At 36.4% G+C, this 21,397-nt stretch overlaps 1 protein-coding gene across 1 annotated transcript in view; it reads right to left on the bottom strand.

Moving 5' to 3' along the window:
* Positions 1-518: 518 nt before the first annotated feature.
* The window catches only part of LOC145665085 (uncharacterized), a 72,957-nt gene continuing 52,078 nt past the window's right edge, over positions 519-21,397 (bottom strand). The window contains exon 2 of the mRNA XM_081732366.1: positions 519-552. Coding sequence (XP_081588492.1) covers positions 534-552 — 19 coding nt within the window. The 3' untranslated portion in view covers positions 519-533. The remainder of the gene's footprint in view (positions 553-21,397) is intronic.

Genomic DNA, 21,397 nt, shown 5'->3' with positions numbered 1-21,397 from the left:
ATCCTACTTTTTGCTAGTTTTGGCCCCCCTATACAAAACAATTACCTTACTTTTTAGTGCAAATGGAAATGGAACTTAAAAAGTCAGATTATTAGTTATATAAAGTACAGTCAAAGAATATTTGAGTTTTTAGCCTCCAAATTCTTTAAAACCTAGAAGTAAATCATAATACATTAAACTAAGGTAATTTTTCATATGGTTCTTATAATTTGGAAGATAAAGTAAAGAAAAATGAAAATAAATTACTTCCCGGGAATTTATAGGCCAAAGAAAAACCCGGGAATATTGACATTTTTTAAATTTCTTCCCACCGGGAATATTCCCACTGCCCATCACTAGTTAAGACAAGGTTTAGTGAATGACTACTGCAAAGATCATAGAAGGCTCGGGAATTTATTTCTAAAATTCTCTTATGAATACCTGAATATTTGCCTTTCATATTCGAATCATTGTCATATCCTTGGCTCCTTATGTCTTCGATAGGGATGTTAATTTCCTTTAGCTGTTTAAGTATTACTTCTGTTAGTCCTAGACTAGTGGTGTCTGTAACCGCTACGAAAAAAAGAAAATGTTCGTAAATTTTTACAAGGCATTCTCCATTACTATATGCAATTTGTAAAAAACGATCTATTATTGTCATTTGCTCTGTACCAGAAATATCTGGAGTACAGTGTAGTATTGTACTATAATATTTTGCAGCTCTCAACAAGAACAGTGTTTTACTTTTTACTTATTCACTAAGAATCTGAATAATTCCATTTTGGACATCTTTTCCTAAGTAATGGTGGTATTTATTTTATCCTCCCATGGGTCTCAAATGGGAGTATACCTTTTGCATACTTGGAATGGAGCGTCATAACATTGCTGAATAGAAATATATATATATATATATATATATATATATATATATATATATATATATACAGTGGCGTATTTACGATTTTGTTTCGGGAGGGGCTTTGCTAACTTTCGGGGGGGGCTTTGCCTGGAAATGTGAAAATTCTGCAAGATATTTCATTTACTTTACTATACTAAGTAAGATTTCGGGGGGGCTTAAGCCCTGAAGCCACCCCCCTAAATACGCCACTGTATATATATATATATATATATGACACCTTGATAATCTTATTCATCCTAGCTGAAAATCTTATTTACTCTGCTGCAACGGAAATATTGAACGAGATATCTGTGGTTAGTAGTTTGATAATTGAAAATGAGGAGGGGGTGCTCTGAATTTCCTGAGTGAGTATTTTCCTGAATGTGAGTGAAGTTAGTTCAATTAAATTTTCACACAAACACAATTTTATTTTTCCATGTGGGCCCATTACGAAGCATTATATTTTGATAGTATTCTTTTATTTTTCAAATTTTGCCGCCCTGGGCGGTAGCACGGCTCGACCCTCCCGCTCGCGCCGGCCCTGGTGGGACGTAAAACTAAAGATTTCATTTGCACCAGTGTTAGTCCATCTCATCAAAGGGATAACAATCTCCAAATTTTATGCCATAAAATGGAACGAAAATTAAAAAGCATTCGTAAACCTGTACTATTTCATAACGTAATAAATCATCAAGACCATATTTTTAGTGATTTTGAAGAATCATCATAACATCTGATCCAAAACTCCCAATTCAATGACGTCATAGCAGGGCCAAGGTACTTCTGACTCATTCGCACCAATTATATAATAACAAATAAAAATAGAAATGCAGCACAATTGGAGAGTATGAAATAGAAACCTCTGTTAGGTGGGTGGGAAGAAAGGTTTTTAAACGAACGTGTGCAAGAAAACGTCAACGGAGAAATACATTACTCATTACATGGTATTCAACTTCATCGTAACACAAGTCGCAATAAATCCCATGACAAATATGTCAGTGAGAAAAGAGATTTTACTGTAGTACGCTACGAAGTCCTGGATTCAATAACTAACTTTGTTAGTCAGCGTTTGCTGTATGAAGACAGTATTGTTGCTTTGGAGCCTTTGCGTGTTTTGCAAGAGAATGTAACTGATTATGCTCTAAGAGAATGCCACAAAGTTATTTCTCTTGATACAGATCTTCTGCAGTTCGCAATGCAATATAGAGAGGCATCATCGTGCAGTATGTTGAAAGGTCTGGACGCTAAAGGCCTTCTCATGAAAATCTGTGGAAATCAGTCATTTCATGCTCTGTCAACAAGTCTAGCCCGAGTTGTTGCTTCGAAACCATCTTCTTCCGATGTTGAAAGACTTATAAGTGACTACAACATATTGAAAACAGATAACAGACTGTCTTTAGCTCCCACTACTGTGAAAAATTACCTTCACGTTAATATAAATATGGGTCCGTTGGAAGATTTTAGCTCAACCCCTGCTGTTATGAAATGACTGGCAAGAAAGAAAAGGCGTTTTGAAGTTGGTAGGAAGTCAAAGGAACAGCCCTGGTATGACGGTGTATTTGCCTTGGCAGAAAACAGACTGAGACAGCGTGATGATCACGAAAAAATGACAGTGAAATTCTTATGTAAGAAAGAGAGACTTTTTTTTTCTTCCAGTGTGACTATTTTTCTTACCGAATTTTTTCCTGTATTTTATGGTTTAATACCACACAATTAAATATGTATCCTAATGTCCCTTTAATTTTGTTTGCTCTGGATGCCAAAATTTTCCTAAATAATAATAATAATAATAATAATGTTTTTTGGTCGCAGGTAAACGGTAATTTAGAGGTAATTAAAAATGGCAACATAATAAAAGACCCTCGTATAATTGCTGACCTATTTAATAACTATTACACCAACTTATCACAAATGTACAATAATGATCCAGCATTGCCCACTTCGAAAATATTCTCAAAAATTTGCAACAATACAATGTATCTACATCCAGCTACTAATGCAGAAATAATAAAAGTGGTAAAGAAAATGAAAAGTAAATGGTCAGCTGGCGTAGACGGCATACCGCCAAGTATTGTAAAGAAAAGCATTAAATATATTGCTGACCCTCTGTGTTTCCTCATAAATATGTCGTTTTCAAGTGGAGAATTCCCTAGTATATTAAAAATTGCAAAAGTAAAACCAATATATAAAAAAGGCGACAAATCAGCGCTTGAAAATTATAGGCCTATTTCGCTTCTCTCAATTTTCTCAAAAATCTTAGAAACCACAATGAGTGTCCGGCTAGCATCCTTTTTACTTAAACATGATCTAATAACACACGAGCAACATGGCTTCCTACAAGGGAAATCAACGGAAACCGCAATATATAACTTCGTGGAAAGTGTATATTAAAGTTTAGATTGTAAGGAGAAATGTATAGGTGTTTTTCTGGATCTTTCGAAAGCATTTGACTTAGTGTCACATAGAAATCTTCTCTCAAAGCTACAAGATTACGGAATAAGAGGCATTGCATCCAAGTGGTTTCAATCGTATCTGAAAAATCGGCAGCAAGTAGTGGAAATTACATACAATAACAGGGATACAAACCAAGCTACGCACTACATATCAGAGAAACAAGAAATAACATGTGGAGTGCCACAAGGATCCGTATTAGGGCCGCTATTATTTTTGATATATATTAACGACCTACCAAGTAATATTGCTCCAGCAGAAGCTTCCCTTTATGCAGATGACGCTAATATTATAGTAAAAGGTAAAACAAATGAGGTTGTTGAAGGTAGTGCAAACGAAATCCTTTGTAAAATCTCTCACTGGGTTAAAGAAAATAAGCTTAAATTAAATATTGAAAAGACACAAGCAATCAATTTTCATCACATGCGCAACAAACATGCACAGCCTAGGAACATTGTAATTCAAAATAATGAAATAGAATATGTAAACTCAACTAAGTTCTTAGGAATTTGGATAGATAAAAATCTTTCCTGGGATGTGCAAATAACTAAGCTTAGTAAAAAATTAAACCAAATATATTTCGTAATTAAAGTTCTTAAAAATGTTTTAAGAGAGTTTACTTTAAAAACAATTTACTTTGGATTATTCCAATCGAATTTAACATATGGTATTATATTTTGGGGAAATACACACAAGGCCAAAGTAATCTTTACGATACAGAAACGAATAATAAGATTGATGGCAACTGCTAAACCAAAAGATCATTGCAAACCAATATTTAAAAAACTTCGTATACTTCCAGTACCCTGTTTGTATATTTTAAATCTATTGATATTTGTAAAGAAACACCTACAAGGTATCCTTACGCGAGTAGAACAGCTACATGATCATGATACAAGAAACAAAGAAAACTTTTCTATTGTAGAACACAGAACAGTATTATATGAAAAAGGATGTAAATACGCGGGTATCATGCTTTACAATAAACTTCCGAAAGAAATAAAAACTGAGGACTCTGTTGCTAAATTTAAAAAAGAACTCCAGAAATATTTATTACAACATTCCTTTTACTCGGTAGAGGAATACATGAACTGCTAAGTAAATAGAAACGTTACAGGATATACAGTAAATCAACGTCATTACTTGCTTTTAGCATTACATATTTGTTGGAGGGTTTCTAAATACACTGCAAGTAATAATTGCTAAGTTTATTTTTAACAATGATGTCATGTAAAATGTATAGTGTAATAAGATGTAAGAAGTAAGGCTTAATTACTAACCTAGTGTATGTAATTTTCACTATTATTGTTTCTTTTACTTTTGTATTCATATATAAATGACGTGTCCGCTTCATATGCATTGTATTACAGTGCTAAATGTATGAAAAAAGGACGAAATAAATACAATACAATACAAACATGATGTACTGGACAGAACACTGATTATATGTCTAAACAATTGCTGACTAAACTAGTTTTTCTATACTATATAAAATTTTTACCAGTGTGGAGCTGTGATTTCGTTGAATTTTAGGCCCTGTTGTAGACTATCATCTTTCATTAGGATCTCGAGATTATTTTTGTGGAGTTCAGACCAATTAATCGTATCCGACGGAACAATGGATTCGTATTGGAACTCTAATACTAAGGGTAGCAAAGAATCATAAAGCAATACATGTAAATCGTGTTCCGTAATAACCCTGGAATGTAACAAAGTCGAAAGTTCTACTGCATGGGTTCCAGTGAAGTGGGATATAACAAGTATTAGTGCTAGGACTAGTCATAAGAGAGTGTTTCGAGGTGCAAGGGCAGAACGCCCAACTTGCGGTAAGGTTTACTCTCTTTTAGAATCATTAGAACTACCAAGCATGGCTGGAAAGAGTTTCAAACAAAGAACTTTATAACAACAAACTAGGATTACACCAAGTATCGCGAAACCTATACATAATACAACAAGGGTTCAGTGCATTCGTATATGATTCCTTGGGTTTTAACCGGGGTTGGAATTGTAAACATGAAGGGCCAAAGGCTCCTTCGTAGTTTGAAAGCTACGTAAAGTAACGTGTGTCAAGTTAGCATACACAAATTTAGCCAACACGACCAAAACTATACAATCGTTAGTGCTGGTTAGTGCTAGCTCCCCAACGTTAGTGCTGCTATACTTAAAAAGTTAGAGCGACTTTTTTGTTGTATGCCAACTTAACGTCAAGTTAGCATACGCATACACACGAATTAAAGCAATAACGAAAGTAACTATACCAATCGTTAGTGCTACGTTAGTGCTGGTTAGTGTTAGCTCCCCAACATTAGTGCTGCTATACTTAAAAAGTTAGAGCGACTTTTTTGTAGTATGCCAACTTAACGTCAAGTAAGCATACGCGTACACAAAAAATAAAGCACTGACGAAAGTAACTATACCAGTTGTTAGTGCTACGTTAGTGCTGGTTAGTGCAAGCTTCCCAACGTTAGTGCTTCTATACTTAAAAAAATAGAGCGACTTTTTTGTTGTATGCCAACTTGACGTGAAGTTAGCATACGCGTACACAAAAATTAAAGCACTAACGAAAGTAATTATACCAATCGTTAGTGCTACGTTAGTGTTGGTTAGTGCTAGCTTTCCAACGTTAGTGCTACTATACTTAAAAAATAAAGCGACTTTTTAGCAAAATTAACTATACCAACCATAAGTGCGAATACGAATTTGATATTTTCTAACTTGATTAGAAAGTTACTTTTTGATAGGTGAAATTTTATAACATTTTGTTAGTTTGTTAGAAATGATTATTTTATTTATTAAATCTAATTGTTGAAAGAATGGTTTTATAACATCTTATTTTTGTAAACTTTCTAATGTTAATTAAATTTGAATGTTAGAAATTTGAATGATTGTGTCGGTTAAAACAATATTTGATTGTTAAATATTTAATGTAATTAGGCAATAGTCGCTTTGTTGTGATTATAAACAAATGATAATTAAATGTGTTTTAATTATGACAGTTATATATCAAAGCTGACAGTAATAGTATCTATCATAACGTAAATAAACTAAGTTGGCCCAGACAAAGGCGATAGTTTTAGCTTAAAATCAGTATTTAAAAAAATAAAATATCCTTTTTTGGTTTTTTTATTCATGCTGGGCAGATTTACCACACACATCTAACATAAAGTTTGCATAATGGTTGAGTACTGGTGTGAACGGAACATTTTATGGAGATTGAAACAGTCTGGTGCGATAATTTGGAGAACGATCATCCCTATTCTAAAGCTTATTTCTCTACCCACGTGAACTTGGTCTCCACATGACACACTAAGGATCAAATTAGTGTCAATGTTATTGCTTCTTAATGTACCAATCTCTAACGTTAGTGCTTCATTAGTGTAGGTAGTACAAGTAAAAAATCTTTGTGAAGGCACGTTCACGCTGCCCCCCACTTCATGCATTAACGGAAAATTTAGTGCTAACCGTTAGTGCATCGTTAGTACTTCTTAGTGCACCAGCCTCTAATGTTTGGCTTCATTAGTGTAGCTGGTACAATTAAATAGCTTTGGGAAGCCAGCGTGAACTTAAACCTCCATCTTAAGCACTAACGAAAATATTAGCACCGTTCATTATGCATTGTCAGTGCTTCTAGAAAACACTGATATTTTCATTAGTGCTTCAGTATTGGTGTAGTTATGGCAAGTTACACGTCACAAGACACCAATAAGAAATACATAGGGTAGTTATCATTGTGTCAAATCCCCGCCAAATTCAAAAGAACTAATGACCTCTTCTAGTGTAATCATTAGTGGATCTTTACTTATTGTTAGTACACCAACCCCTAACGTTAGTGCATCACTAGTATAAATACTATAAGTAACAAACCTTTGGGGGGCCAAGTTCACGCTGGCCCCCTACTGCAAACACTAACGAAAAATTTAGTGCCATTAGTTAGCGTATCGTTAGTGCTTCTTAGTGCACCAACCCCTAACATTATTTCTTCATTAGTGTAGGCTCTAGAGCCAAAACAATTTTACGCGCTGGCCCCAACTTCAAGCACTAACGAATAAATTTGTGCTGGTCGTTAGTGCATCGTTAGAGCATCTAGAAAACCCTAATAGTTTCGTTAGATATTCACTATTAGTGTACAAATAGCCATTTATGTCACGAAACTCCTATAATAAACACATAGGAAATTTTTCATTGGATCAAATTCCCGCAAAATTCAAAAGCACTAATAATTTCTTCTAGTGCAGTCGTTAGCGCTTTGTTAGTGCTTATTAGAGCACAAACTCCCAACATTGGTGTTTTAATAGGTTAGACGCTAGAAGCAAAAAGCTTTAGCCACCAAGAAAGCACTGACGATGAAACCTAGTGCAATCGATAGTGCTTCGTCTAGAAAACACTAATAGTTCAGTTAGTATTTCAATATTAGTTTATAATATTGCCAATTATATGTCACGAGACTCCCGTAAGAAAAACATGGGAAATTTTTCTTTGGGTCAAATTCTCGGCAAATGCAAAAGTAGTAATAATCTATTCTAGTGCAATCGTTAGTTTTTCGTTAGTACTTGCTAGTGCATCAACTTCGAACATTACTGCTTCTCATCGTGAATGCTTTTGTGAGATGGGGCAAGCGTATAGTTAGCTTTCCCTAAGTTTTATTTTCTAGCGTCCATAGTATTGAAGCATTAATGATAGGAGTTCTGCAATAAGACCTACTAATGAGGTAGTAACCATTTTCCTATATATGGTCATTAGTGCTTTTAAATTTGGCGGGAATTTTACAAAATGAAAAATGCTATGTCTTTCAAGTTAGCCCCGCACACTTCTTAAATGCTATTTTTTTACATGTTTAGTGCTTCGTTAGTGCACTAAACACTGACGTTAGTGCTATGATGCTTTAGAAGTTAGTAATGAATAACTCGGACGAAGCTAACTTTTGATTTTTCAACTTTTATACAATTTTACATAATTGTGGCACAAAAGTGAGACTAACACCAGCGGTTAGTGCATTGTTAGAGCTCTATAAAACACTAAGCTCTAAGGTTAGTGTTCTCATAGTTTAGGAGTTATAAGTGAATAACTCACTCGGGGCTAAATTCAAATATATATTGAATTTTACAACAATTTTCTTACAAAGTTGGAATAAACGTCAAAGGCTAGTACATCGTTAGTACTCCAAAAAGCTCTAACGTTAGTGCTATCTAAACTCTAACGTCAGTCTATCGTAGTTTGGGAGATTTTGATGAATAACTGGTGCGGGGCTAACTTGAGATCTTTCATTTTTTTTTTTACATTTTTACACTAATTGTCAGACAGAAATGAGATGACCACCAGTGGTCAGTGTATTGTTGGTAATAAATAACTCGTGCGGGGCTAACTTCAGGTGTTTCGACTTTTACCCAATTAGTGTAAAATTCGATAAATTTTAATTGAGTTACCTCCTAGTTATTCACTAATAACTTATAAATTACGGTAGCACTATCGTCAAATGATCGCACTATCGTGCTTAGTATTTTTTGAGCACTAACGATGCATTAACCTTTGACGTTTATTCCATGTTTGTGGGACAATTGTTATGAACTTGGATAAAATTAAATTTAGCTTCGAGTGTTATTCACTTATAACTCCTAAACTATGACTGGTGTTTCGGCAAGCAATAACGATGCACTAACTTGTGGCGTTTATTCCACCTTTGTAGGGTAATTATTGTAGAGTTCGATAAATTTCAATTTAGTCCCACGAGAGTTATTCATTAAAACTCCTAAACTATCATAGTATTAACGATAGTGTTTAGTGCAGTAATGTGCACTAACGAGGCACTAACCATGTAAAAAGTTGTGGTAGTATTTGAGATGTGTGAGGGGCTAAATTTCGACACGTGGTATTTTCCATTTTCTAAAATTACCGCCAAATTTCAAAATATTAATAACGATATATATGAGTAACGGTTTATAGTTTATAGTTTATTGGTTACTATTACGTTAGTGGGTCTTATTGCAGAACTCCCAACATTAGTGGTTCAATAGTATGGACGCTAAAAGATGAAACTTAGGGGAAGCTTACTACACGCTAGCCCCTCCCCACAAAAGCATTCACAAGAAACACTAATCCTCGGAGTTGGTGCACTAGCAAGCACTAACGAAGTGCTAACAATTGCAGTAGAAGATATCATTACTGATTTTGAATTTGGTGGGAATTTCACCCAATGAAAAATTCCTAATGTATTTCTTATGTGTGTTTCGTGATATAATTTGCCAATTTACACTAATACCCTAACAGCACAAGATCTGCTATGCATGTGCCATTTAAGTGTCCCAGCTACTTTTTAGGTACCCGACACTTTGGACATATGATATTCATGTGCTAAGTATGTACTTCAGCTACCTACAGTTTTAGGTACTTGTTACACCTAATTGATATTTGCAACTATGTACTACAAATATAGCGTTTATATACCTGGCTCAGTTTCGTACTCTTGTCATTTAATTTTATGTCGTCACTTGGGACATATATCTGTCATGTTCTAGGTACGTCCTTTAGGTACATACTGTTTCAGATACCCTAACAGCACAAGATGTGTTGGGCATGCACAATTTAGGTGTTCTAAATTCAACTCCTACATTTGATGCATTTGTTGCTTCTATTTCTAAGCGATTGTGTACTAGAAGCAACAAACGCATTAACTTTATTAGATGGCAACTGTCGCCGATCATATAAAAGTGAATATGGAAGAACCATGAAATAAAGTAAATAGACACTCGTCATTTTGTTATAAAATTACATGGCGAGCAGATTTTATCTGAATCCAAACGGTTATCGTCGAATATACGCGGTTAAAGGTAAGCACTCTGATTAGTCAAATTCAAAAGACCTCAACAATTTATCCCTCTAAAAGCGACGTTGTCTTCATCGCCTCCGTGGGTAAGTCGGAAGTGCACGCGGCTAGTAATCCAAAGGTTGGTGGCTCGCACCTACCTACCCACTCTACCCTGGGGTAAATTTTTTCACTTGTTTAAAGTGTTTTCTAAACTTACCTTAATGTAAACACATTACGCATATAGGCGATTTAACATATTTTGGGGGAATGATTTTGTGGTTCATTGGCGCTTACGGCATGGGGAACATACCTAGAACATACTAGGTACGTTCCCCAGGTACATGTCAGGTATGCCAAGGGGCGGACATAGACTGTGACTACCATTTGCCATCCATGTGATTTCTCTCTCATAGGTACAGAAGACACATACTGGGCATATTCCCATGTAACTGAGGGAACATGATAGGCATATGACTGCTATGTACTTGTGCTGTTAGAGTAGTGAAGCACTAACGAAACTATTAGTGTTTTAGAACCACTAACGATGACTGGCACTAATTTATTTGTTAGTGCTTCAAGTGGGGCCAGCGTGTATCATTGCTTTGGCTCTAGAGCCTACACTAATAAAGCACTAACGTTATGGGTTGCTGCACTAACTAAATTTTTCGTTAGTGCTTGAAGTATGGAGCAGCATGAACTTGGTCGCTCAAAGATTTTTTACTTGTATCACCTACACTAATGAAGCACTAACATTTGGGATTGGTACACTAAGAAGCACTAACAAGTGTCATTTTATCGTTAGTGCCCTAAGTGAGGGCCAAGTTACAGACGTAGAAAAATACGGTTTAGATTCGTGATGATCGTTCTCCAAATTATTGCATCAGGCTGTTTCAATCTCCATAAAATGTTCCGTTCACACCAATACTCAACCATTATGCAAACCTTATGTTAGATGTGTGTGGTAAATCTGCCCAGCATGAATAAAAAAACCAAAAAAGGATATTTTATTTTTTTAAATACTGATTTTAAGCTAAAACTATCGCCTTTGTCTGGGCCAACTTAGTTTATTTACGTTATGATAGATACTATTACTGTCAGCTTTGATATATAACTGTCATAATTAAAACACATTTAATTATCATTTGTTTATAATCACAACAAAGCGACTATTGCCTAATTACATTAAATATTTAACAATCAAATATTGTTTTAACCGACACAATCATTCAAATTTCTAACATTCAAATTTAATTAATATTAGAAATTTGACTAAAAGGAAATTATAAAACCATTGTTTCAACAATTAGATTTAATAAATGAAATAATAATTTCTAACAAACTAACAATATGTTATTTTTTTAAAAAAATCACTCAGCCAAAAATATCTTTCTACTCAAGTTAGAGAATATCAGACTCGTATTCGCACTTACGGTTGGTAATTTTGCTAAAAAGTCGCTTTATTTTTTAAGTATAGCAGCACTAACGTTGGGAAGCCAGCACTCGTAGAACTAACGATTCAAATAGTTACTTTTGTTAGTGCTTAAATTTTTGTTTATGCGTATGCTAACTTGACACAAGGTGACCAGACGTCCCATTTTAGCCGGGACAGTCCCTTTTTTCAACCGTTGTCCCGTTTTTATCCGATTCTCAAACGGGACGCCTAAATGTCCCGTTTTTAAGCAAAAATGACTCATAATTATTATTCAAAATATAAATGGTCAATGCAAATTCTACACTCTTCCGTACCAACACTCATTGGGAAGGTTGAGCCGTGTCTGTAACTTCTGAATGTTCAAATGAGAATTGATTGTTCTGTGGTTCAAGTGGGAATTGAGTTCGATTTCTGAGTGCTCAAGTAGTTAAAAGTATTGTTAAGTTAGTATTGTTAAAAGTACTTAAGTTAGAAACGCTGTGTTATCATTCTTACTTGTGTATTTTGTAAATTGAAAACACTGTTGAGTCCCAAAATACAATCTGGAAGTCACATATTTACCCCCCCCCCTTCCGTCGCCGATTCGTATGTGTCCCGTTTTTGCAAGTAAAAGTTCTGGTCACGTTGACTTGACATCAAGTTTGAATGCAACAAAAAGTCGGTTTTATTTATTAAGTATAGCAGCACTAACGTTGGGAAGCTAGCACTAAGAACAGTGGCGTAATCAAAGCCTTGGGGCTCCCCCGCAGACAGCGTGTAGTGGGGCCCCTTCTCTACGTCCAACTTCACGATCTGGGGGAACCTGATCGCCTGCCCCCCCCCCCCCCTCGCAATGATGGGTCTGCGGTGCCCTTATTTACGCCCGTGACTCACCAGCACTAACGTAGCACTAACGATTGGTATAGTTATTTTCGTTAGTGCTTTAATTTTTGTATATGCGTATGCTAACTTGACGTCATGTTGGCATACAAAAAATGTCGCTCTATTTTTTAAAGTATAGTAGCACTAACGTCGGGAAGCTAGCACTAACTAGCATAGGCGGCGCCAGGATTTTGATAATGTGGGTGCAGAATGGGAAGGGATAAGACATAGTAAAAGATATTAACATGGTACACAATAAAACTTTTATGTTCATATTTAAAGAAACTTCATACATGGATACACATATGTGTGAGTTATGGATTTATCAAAGATATATCAGAATTTTTAAGTGTACAAGTGAACTTTTTTTCAATGCCATCAATTACAAGAGCTTTCATAAGGGCATTCTTCTGTTGAATGGAACCATGGCTTTGAATTCTTTAATGACATCTTCAATAACTTTACTCACTTAAATCGACTTTTCAACAGAAAATCACATTATGGAGTTGAATCTCGTTTGAAGTATAGTCGATCTTAATTTGGACTTGACATAATTCATCTTCGAGAAACTCCGTTCGCATGAGCAACTAGTAACCGGAATCACTGAAAACTTTCTCATCAAACTATAGAAATTCACATACACCCTTTCACTCAAATATATCCGTCGTCACTCAAATATATCTAAACATAGGAAACAATAAATATACAAAATAGAAAGTATTATTTTTGGAAAACTATGAAAATTGAAGTTAAAGTTGGTTCAGGTGCACCCATAACCCTCACTGTAGTGCCGCCTATGCTAATAAGCACTCACGTAGCACTTACGATTGGTAGGCCCTATACTTACTTTCGTTAGTGCTTTAATTTTTCTATATGCGCATTCTAACTTGATGTCAAGTTCGCATACAACAAAAAATCGCTCTGTTTTTTTTAGTATACCAGAAATAACGTTAAGAAGCTAGCACTAACGATTGGTAGAGTTATTTTCGTTAGTGCTTTAATTTTTGTATATGCGTATGCTAACCTGAAGTCAAGCTGGCATACAAAAAAGTCGCTCTATTTTATGAGTATACCAGCACTAACGATAAGAAGCTAGCACTAACGATTGGTAGTTATTTTCGTTAGTGCTTTAATTTTTGTATATGCGTATGCTAACTTAACGTCAAGTTGGCATACAAAAAAAGTCGCTCTATTTTTTAAGTATTGCAGTACTAGCGTTGAGAAGCTTGCACTAACCAGCACTAACGTAGCACTAACGATTGATAGAGTTGCTTTCGTTAGTGCTTTAATTTTTGTATATACGTATGCTAACTTGACGCCAAGTTGGCATACAACAAAAAAGTCGCTCAATTTTTTAAGTATAGCAGCACTAACGTTTGGAAGCTAGCACTAACCAGCACTAACGATTGGTATAGTTACTTACTTTCGTTAGTGCTTTAATTTTTGTATATGCGTATGCTAACTTGACGTCAAGTTGGCATACAACAAAAAAGTCACTCTATTTTTTGAAGTATAGCAGCACTAACGATTGGTATAGTTACTTTAGTTAGTGCTTTAATTTTTGTGTATACGTATGCTAACTTGACGTCAAGTTGGCATACAACAAAAAAGTCGCTCTAACTTTTTAATTATAGCAGCACTAATGTTGGGAAGCTAACACTAACCAGCACTAACGTAGCACTAACGATTGATATAATTACTTTCGTTAGTGCTTTAATTTTTGTGTATGCGTATGCTAACTTGACGTCAAGTTGGCATACAACAAAAAAGTCGCTCTAACTTTTTAAGTATAGCAGCACTAACGTTGTGAAGCTAGCACTAACCAGCACTAACGCAGCACTAACGATTGGTATAGTTACTTTAGTTAGTGCTTTAATTCTTGTGTATACGTATGCTAACTTGACGTCAAGTTGGCATACAACAAAAAAGTCGCTCTATTTTCTTAAGTATAATAGCCCTAACTTTGGGAAGCTAGAACTAACGAGCACTAACGTAGCACTAACGATTGTATAGTTTTGGTCGTGCTGGCTAAACGTGTGTATGCTAACTTGACACACGTCGTAAAGTAAGCAAAGCGTAATATCCACGTTCCAGATAGAGAATAGTTAGGTATGGTCTACCAATGAGATTAGTTAAGCCCGTCTCACACGAATGTGAACTAAGGCCTCAACCCAGGTTAGAACTTAACAGTGTTGCCTAACTCAAACTTCCATGCAATTTCTTTTATCCTGAGGTGATGTAGGGGTCTCAGACGATCCTTAAAACTAGGTACGTTTTACCAGCAAAGCCTCTCGTGATCGCTGTATTAAACAGGGAAAAAACTTGAAGAATGTGTTATGCACAGGGCAATCAACTGTCGTAATTGTAAATATTATTGTTTTTCTATTTCACAATATGATTTCATCCGAAGAGGATAAAATAGCCGTAGCTCCGATATCTACTCTGTTGTTTACACAAAATCCTCCCTCCAAAAACGAGAGAGAGAGAGAGAGAGAGTGAGAGAAAAGAGTAAAGAGAAGATGCTGAACCAGGGAGAGAATTCTTCGCCGCAATAATACATAGGAAATGACCGTATTTTCAGTGGTGAATAATGAACTAGTTGCAGAAGATACTCATTCTTACCAAAAAAAAAAAAAAAAAACTACAGAATGGACTATTCAGAATTCCATACGCTATTAAAATTAGTAACTCCGAAAATTCGATAGCGAGATACGAACATGAGGGAGTCTGTATCAGTTGAAATAGGTCTGTAGATCCTTGTATCCACCAGATTGTAGAACTGAAAATAAAATTACTTGTCCAAATAATTATGTAAATAAGGGCAGTTATCAGGCGCGGGAAGCTAAAATAAAGAAGAAAGAGCAATTTTCTAGTGTAGGTACTGAGTGTATCCGCTCAGCTCACTGCCCACATAGCCCATAAAGTAAACTTATACCGCGCCGGGAGCTCCTTTTATGCACTACGCTCGAACTTATTGTATTGTGCCAGCATAGTACAACTGTTCCCTAAAATTGCACGAAGGCCACACAACATTGATGACAATTAACTCTCATTGTTTCTGTTTCTGGTTTATTTTTGGCGCACCACATGTGAATTTTATGTTTATAAATGAAGGATTACTAGCGTAAAATTATTACAAGTGCTTTACGACGGATAAAATAAGTGAGTTCATATGAAAGATGCCTGTATAGAAACTATTTTCCACCGGCGGTGTATATCTGCACGAGTGTACAGAAGTTGTATTTTGTTTACAAGTGGAACGCTACTAGTATGAAACCATGACAAATGCTATTAAAACTCGTATCATTGCCAAAACACATTCGTTTTCACTACCCTCGCTTATGCGGATACCCACCTTCGCTGACGCACCCCTCGCTAACACTCGTGCGCTCCAGCTTCAGTTAGATAGCATTCGTGCTTTCTAGTGGCGACCTAGCGCAGGTTGTTTTGTGTTTTTTGGGCTGTGGTTTCTATGCATGCATCTGGACGTTGTATTTATATGCAAATAGTAAAAGAATTATAATTTTTCAACTACTTGCTTATGATACCCACTTGAATTTTAAATATACCATGTGGATATTTTCATGTGGCTCAGCACAAATCATTTAGAAAACAATAAGGAAGAAATTAGTGAAGGAATTCTAATTTTTGAACAATTATTTCGAGTGGTGCGCCAAAAGTAAACTTGCGCGCTTCTTTAAACGTTACATTTTTTGATATACAAATTGCACAATATATTTAAATCACCTATTTTTATTCTTTTAAAAGATGTAATTACATTTGTTCACATCTGTATATCTCCTCTAAGGTCTTTATTCTTACCGTTTTTTAAAATAATATAAATCGTGCCTCACGTTAAACAAAAAATCATATTTTTCATATGACTATTAATATAATTACGGTAATGCTTCTCTTGTCCAGGCAGCATTGTTTTGAAATTACAGCAAGATATAAAGTTGAATGTCGTCAGGCGCTCCTCATTTCTGATTGGTAGTTTATGGAAGTCCAAAAGAAAATAGAAACTGCTTCTATTTCTTCCAAGTCAGGATCCAAATAAAGACAGCAGAAAATTCAACCGGAACTAAGTGCAAGTTACATCTCACACGATCGTTAAGTAAGGTCGTGAGTTTTTGATCGTGAATCGCAGCCTTACTTCAGTCTCGTCTGAGACAGGCTTTACATGGAGTTCATTTGGTAATGAAAGGAGAATCAATTGTTCCAATTCGATTGGAAGTTCAAAGTAGTTTACCCTTACTGACCAGTTCTGACTCAATGAGGAATTGAAATCACTGAACTCTATCTCATCGAATATATTTTTCAGCGATCTTAAAGTTTTAGGGGTAACCGCGTTAAAAGTAACAGTCGTTTCACCAAAGTGTTTGGAACCGAATCGTGGGGACAAGGAAATCGCTTTGGGATACGTTAATGCTGATCTATCTCTAAGATGCATTGACAGTCGTGAGTGATTTTAAGGGAACCAGGGCTTTTACAATCTTGTTTAATGACCAGTTCGGTCAGGTTGGGTTAGGATCATTTGAGGTGGCAGATTGGTAACGAGGAATTCGTCTTGGTGCAAGAGAATAATAATGGTGTGGTTTTGGGGCTGGCATTGGAAAGTACAAAAATGACTTATTTCCTCCACCGAGGACGTTCATCACAAATGATTTATGCATTTTGGGGCCTGACATGAGGTGATACTAATCTCTGGTATCTTGCAAAGTCCATCAGGACGACTTAAGCAGGAGTTGACTTCATGATCGACCAAAAGAGTTTCGAACTGAGAATTCGTGGCTAAGATAGCTCATTTATAGATTATTTTACATGTTTGATTTTGACATTAGAATGGAACGGGAATCAAATGAAACAATTTGAAAGGCCGCAATCCCCTGTACGAGTAACTATTGGCTAGAAATGCAACAACCTCGACCTAGTTTTCACACTAATATAGTACCTGGGTGTGGATACAGTCGCTACCTTTTGGTAATTAATGTTTCTTGATTATCCGGAAAGTGACAGGTGGTTGGTCGTAAGTTATAGTAACGGAAAGCTTCGGTAGTGTGTATGGCCAATGAGTATACTTGCTTTTGTAAACGAAACGCTAGGGTTCGAAGATCATGTGAAATGTGTTTAGGATTAACTGCTATAATGATATACTGCCTTCGATGCATGCCGAATGAATATCTTTGTTTTGGCGTTCATACTGGAGAGTAGCCAATAGTTCACTCAGCACTAGGGCTTGTACTGAGAGTGCATTATCATGGTTTCTGTATTCCTGCTCAATTACCCGGTTTTCCGTTTTCTGGAGTGCTTTAACTCTTGATTGAATAGTTTGTATCGCATTTTCTATTTGAAGAGAGAAATTCTTAGCCGAATCTCGTGTCAGAACGATACTGCGGTGATCCGACTGTACTTGGTTGACCAATTAATTGATTATCTCTCCCATTTTCAGTTGAGTAGTTACATAATTCTGGAACGTACTTTTGGATACGGTGTTACAACAGCACGAGAGAAAATTGCCTATAAAGCCCAACCTAGTTTGGATTTAGCTAATTGAAACATCGCTAATTCTAGGAACTTGTTTTGTAGTTGCAAGTCTGTAATCTTCTGAATTTCGATATTGGATTGCAACAATTGACAAGGATGCTCTAATGCATCCCGTGATTGGTCAAAATAACCCGACACGAGGGCTTGTTGAAGACTTCTGAGCTCATCGTGTAGCTGAGATAAGCTGTACATAGGTAAGGTATAAGCCAATATTGATAGTTTGTGAGTATAACTGTTCCCAAAATATTCCAGCAGTAGCGAGTACAGAAACAGTCATAACTTGCGTAGTGGGTAGAACCGTGATGCTTGTCATACCCAGTAGGATAAGGAAGCAACGTTGCCTCATTTTGCCTTTGTAGAGGAGAAATGAAGTTATATGTCAATACTACGCGGATTTGTATATTCAAGCTTTTCTTTAATCATTTTCTATTTGCTATATTCATTCTCAATTTGAGAATGAGCTTATGTAAAGGGGGAAACATCGACATGGAGACGAATGAAAAAAATATCTCTGCTGCCCCGCGACTAGTGTCTTTCGGGTATCGAACTTGAGGTGCAGATGCAAAGGAATTAACCTACCAACTGAGTTAACCGCTAACTTTTTTACCACCCCTATAGTACCATATTAACGAAAGGTCTATTTTTCTTTAAATATTTACAACGTTTCATAGTCACCCATTTATGTGCCTTAGGATCAACCAGTTTGTTATTTATATAATACGTACTTAAGGTAACCCTTTCCAGTTGTAGGTCCTAGTATGAATTAATGACCGCATGTGCAAGCTTCAGGGGCGGATCCAGGGGGGGGCGATCGGGGCGATCGCCCCCCCCCCCAGAAGAGGAAACTTTCTTATTTTATATATATAAATAAAACTCATCCCAAAGTTTGGAGCCCTTAAAACTAGCAGTATGACAACCCACCGCCCCCCCCAGAAGTCAGTCCTGGATCCGCCCCTGGCAAGCTTTATATATATATTGTTCATTTTTTAAAAATTATTTCAGCTTCTACTAAGACTATCGTCTTTGGACCAGAATAATTACTCAGGTGAATCGGAAGAGGACAAAATTTAAGTGCAATATAAGAAGAGACCATAGAAATCTGTTGCTCATTTCACACACTAAAGTGACTGTGTCGTCCCAAACTAGGACAACATCGGAGGTGAGGTGAATTGTCTAGCTAGTGTTCGTCATAGATAAAGGAAATTAGGGCATGCTTTCCGTTTTCTGTTTCGTTTTGGTGGTTTCGTATACAATTTATTTTTTCTGCCACTGGAAGTTTCTTAAAATGAGATTAGATGTCCATTTCGCTTTTTCAGGTTTAGCCTGTAGTTCAGACTTCGAAGTTAGTACAATGCCAGATTTTGACGAATGCGCATTTGAGTAATGTCTTCCATTCAACACTTTTCTTAATGATTTATGTTGGTGGATTGTAAACGAGGGACTCCCGATTACCCTTGCGACAAACAGTCGAACGCAATTAGAGTGTACAATACGAACAGTATAGAGTGAAGCAGACGGAGTGGAGTCATTAAGGCGAATTTTAACATTATTGAATCGGCTACGATTTTGGATCTGTTTCAACTTGATCGGGTGGTCACAATATAACTTCTACTTCTCCTTCCTACAGCGGTTTGGAGTATGGTGGGCTGTATTGGCGTCCATAGAGTAGGTAATATGTAGTTATTGATTTTAATGTTTGATACGAGAGAGAAAAAGAAACGGACATTGTCAAAACGGTCTAACTGATCTAGAACGGGGTTTGTTCTTATTCTAAAACTTCATTCCAGAACACGGTTCGGGAAACTACCCGTAGGTGAAGTAAGTTGTCATTCGTGTACCATTACTAGGTATACACAGAATCCAAAGCCATAGGTCGCGTAAACATCCATGATCCATTTTGTGGTTGGGGAACCAAATGTATGTAGCCATCTTTGAATAGCAGAAAATTTCCTATCTCGTTATATTGCAATGCAAGATATCGTCGCAGATAATAGGGGAAAAGGGTGGTAACACTTTAGATGCTTGTCGCGGAGGAATGAAAGCGAAGAGTTTTTGCATTCCGTTTCCGTTTTCAAAATGTTATTTACTTCCATACCCCTAAGGGAATGATATTGCCTCTATTAATTGTAATACGGTAATTCGGACTTCCAGATTAGGACTTCTTGGAGGTATCCATTTCCTGATGACAATAACAAGTACAGGCCATTGACTGACCCTGGACATAGTGTAACCCTGCTATAATATTCTGTGTTAGGGCTCAAATACCGTCTGTTAGTACGTCAGCTGACAGGTTCCTATCAATGAGACCAGTGCAGATGGCTTCCAATGATTCTTTAGGAGCATGTAAACCAAATCCGGCTGAAATTGTCGATTCAGGATTGTAATAATTTTAACTGCAAATGATTTAGAGAAGTAATGACAGTTTGTCAAGCTCGTGATAAGCTGCACTAGCGAGCACAGTTTGCAAATTAGCTTACACTGTTGCCTTTACTGAAACGTGAACTAACGAAGGTTGGCTGCGGAAAAGGAAAACATACGAATAATAAAGGATGACTTCAACAGGGAATAGGAAATGTGTGTTTTAGGTTAGTTTAACATATATATACTCTAAGATACTACGAATTGTAATATAATAAGATTTAAATTATAATTATAATCGTTACCCCGATTCTTAGCTAACAATCAAATAAGCAATGATATTGCTGGATTCATGGAGGGGTGGCTTCTTACTTTATCTCTGTTCACAGCTTTGGTTCCATTGTCAACCCTATTACTAGAGTAACATACAAGGTATGGTTCATAGAGTAAAATAGAAAATATCCATGTTTGTGATATACAATGATTTTATTGTGGTTTTTAATCCATCTTTGTTCTGTATCTTGAAATATATCTTTTCCGTTTTCTCCCCTCTCTCTTTTTTAATGGTTTATGTCGCAAGCCGAAAAAGGATTGACTCAAACTGTATCTTCAGACTATACCTGTTCTACACTCACATCAAATCGTCTTCACTACAACCGTACTGTGCATACTCATTCGGTGAATGAGGACATGGGGTCATTCGATCTGGAAGATGTTCTAATGATATGGTAGTATATGGTTTCAGATCCATGACAAGGAAGTGGTGGAATGCTTCCCGCGAAGTGGAGGTCGTCAATTCGCCATAGGTGAATATGAGGGAGGCGATAGGGATGTAGTGCCTCACTTAGCGTAGGCTTCGTCCAAATAGCAATCATCTTGTTGGAATCCTCTTGAATGTAGCTGTTCGTACAGCCAAAGTGTCACTTGCTGGGAAGTTGTCAATTGATCGTACCCAATGTATGGCTTTAATAAATAATTAGTAGGAAGTACGGCAGGTGCTTGGTCAATAAACCGGGGTGCCATGAATAAGACGGATGAACTCCGGACGCGTATGGTCTTGTGTGTGTGCGTC

This window comes from Thermobia domestica, chromosome 1, assembly GCF_964235325.1.
Source record: "Thermobia domestica chromosome 1, izTheDome1.hap1.1, whole genome shotgun sequence".
In the NCBI taxonomy this organism is placed as follows: domain Eukaryota; kingdom Metazoa; phylum Arthropoda; class Insecta; order Zygentoma; family Lepismatidae; genus Thermobia; species Thermobia domestica.
This window is presented reverse-complemented; position numbering and strand designations above follow the sequence as displayed.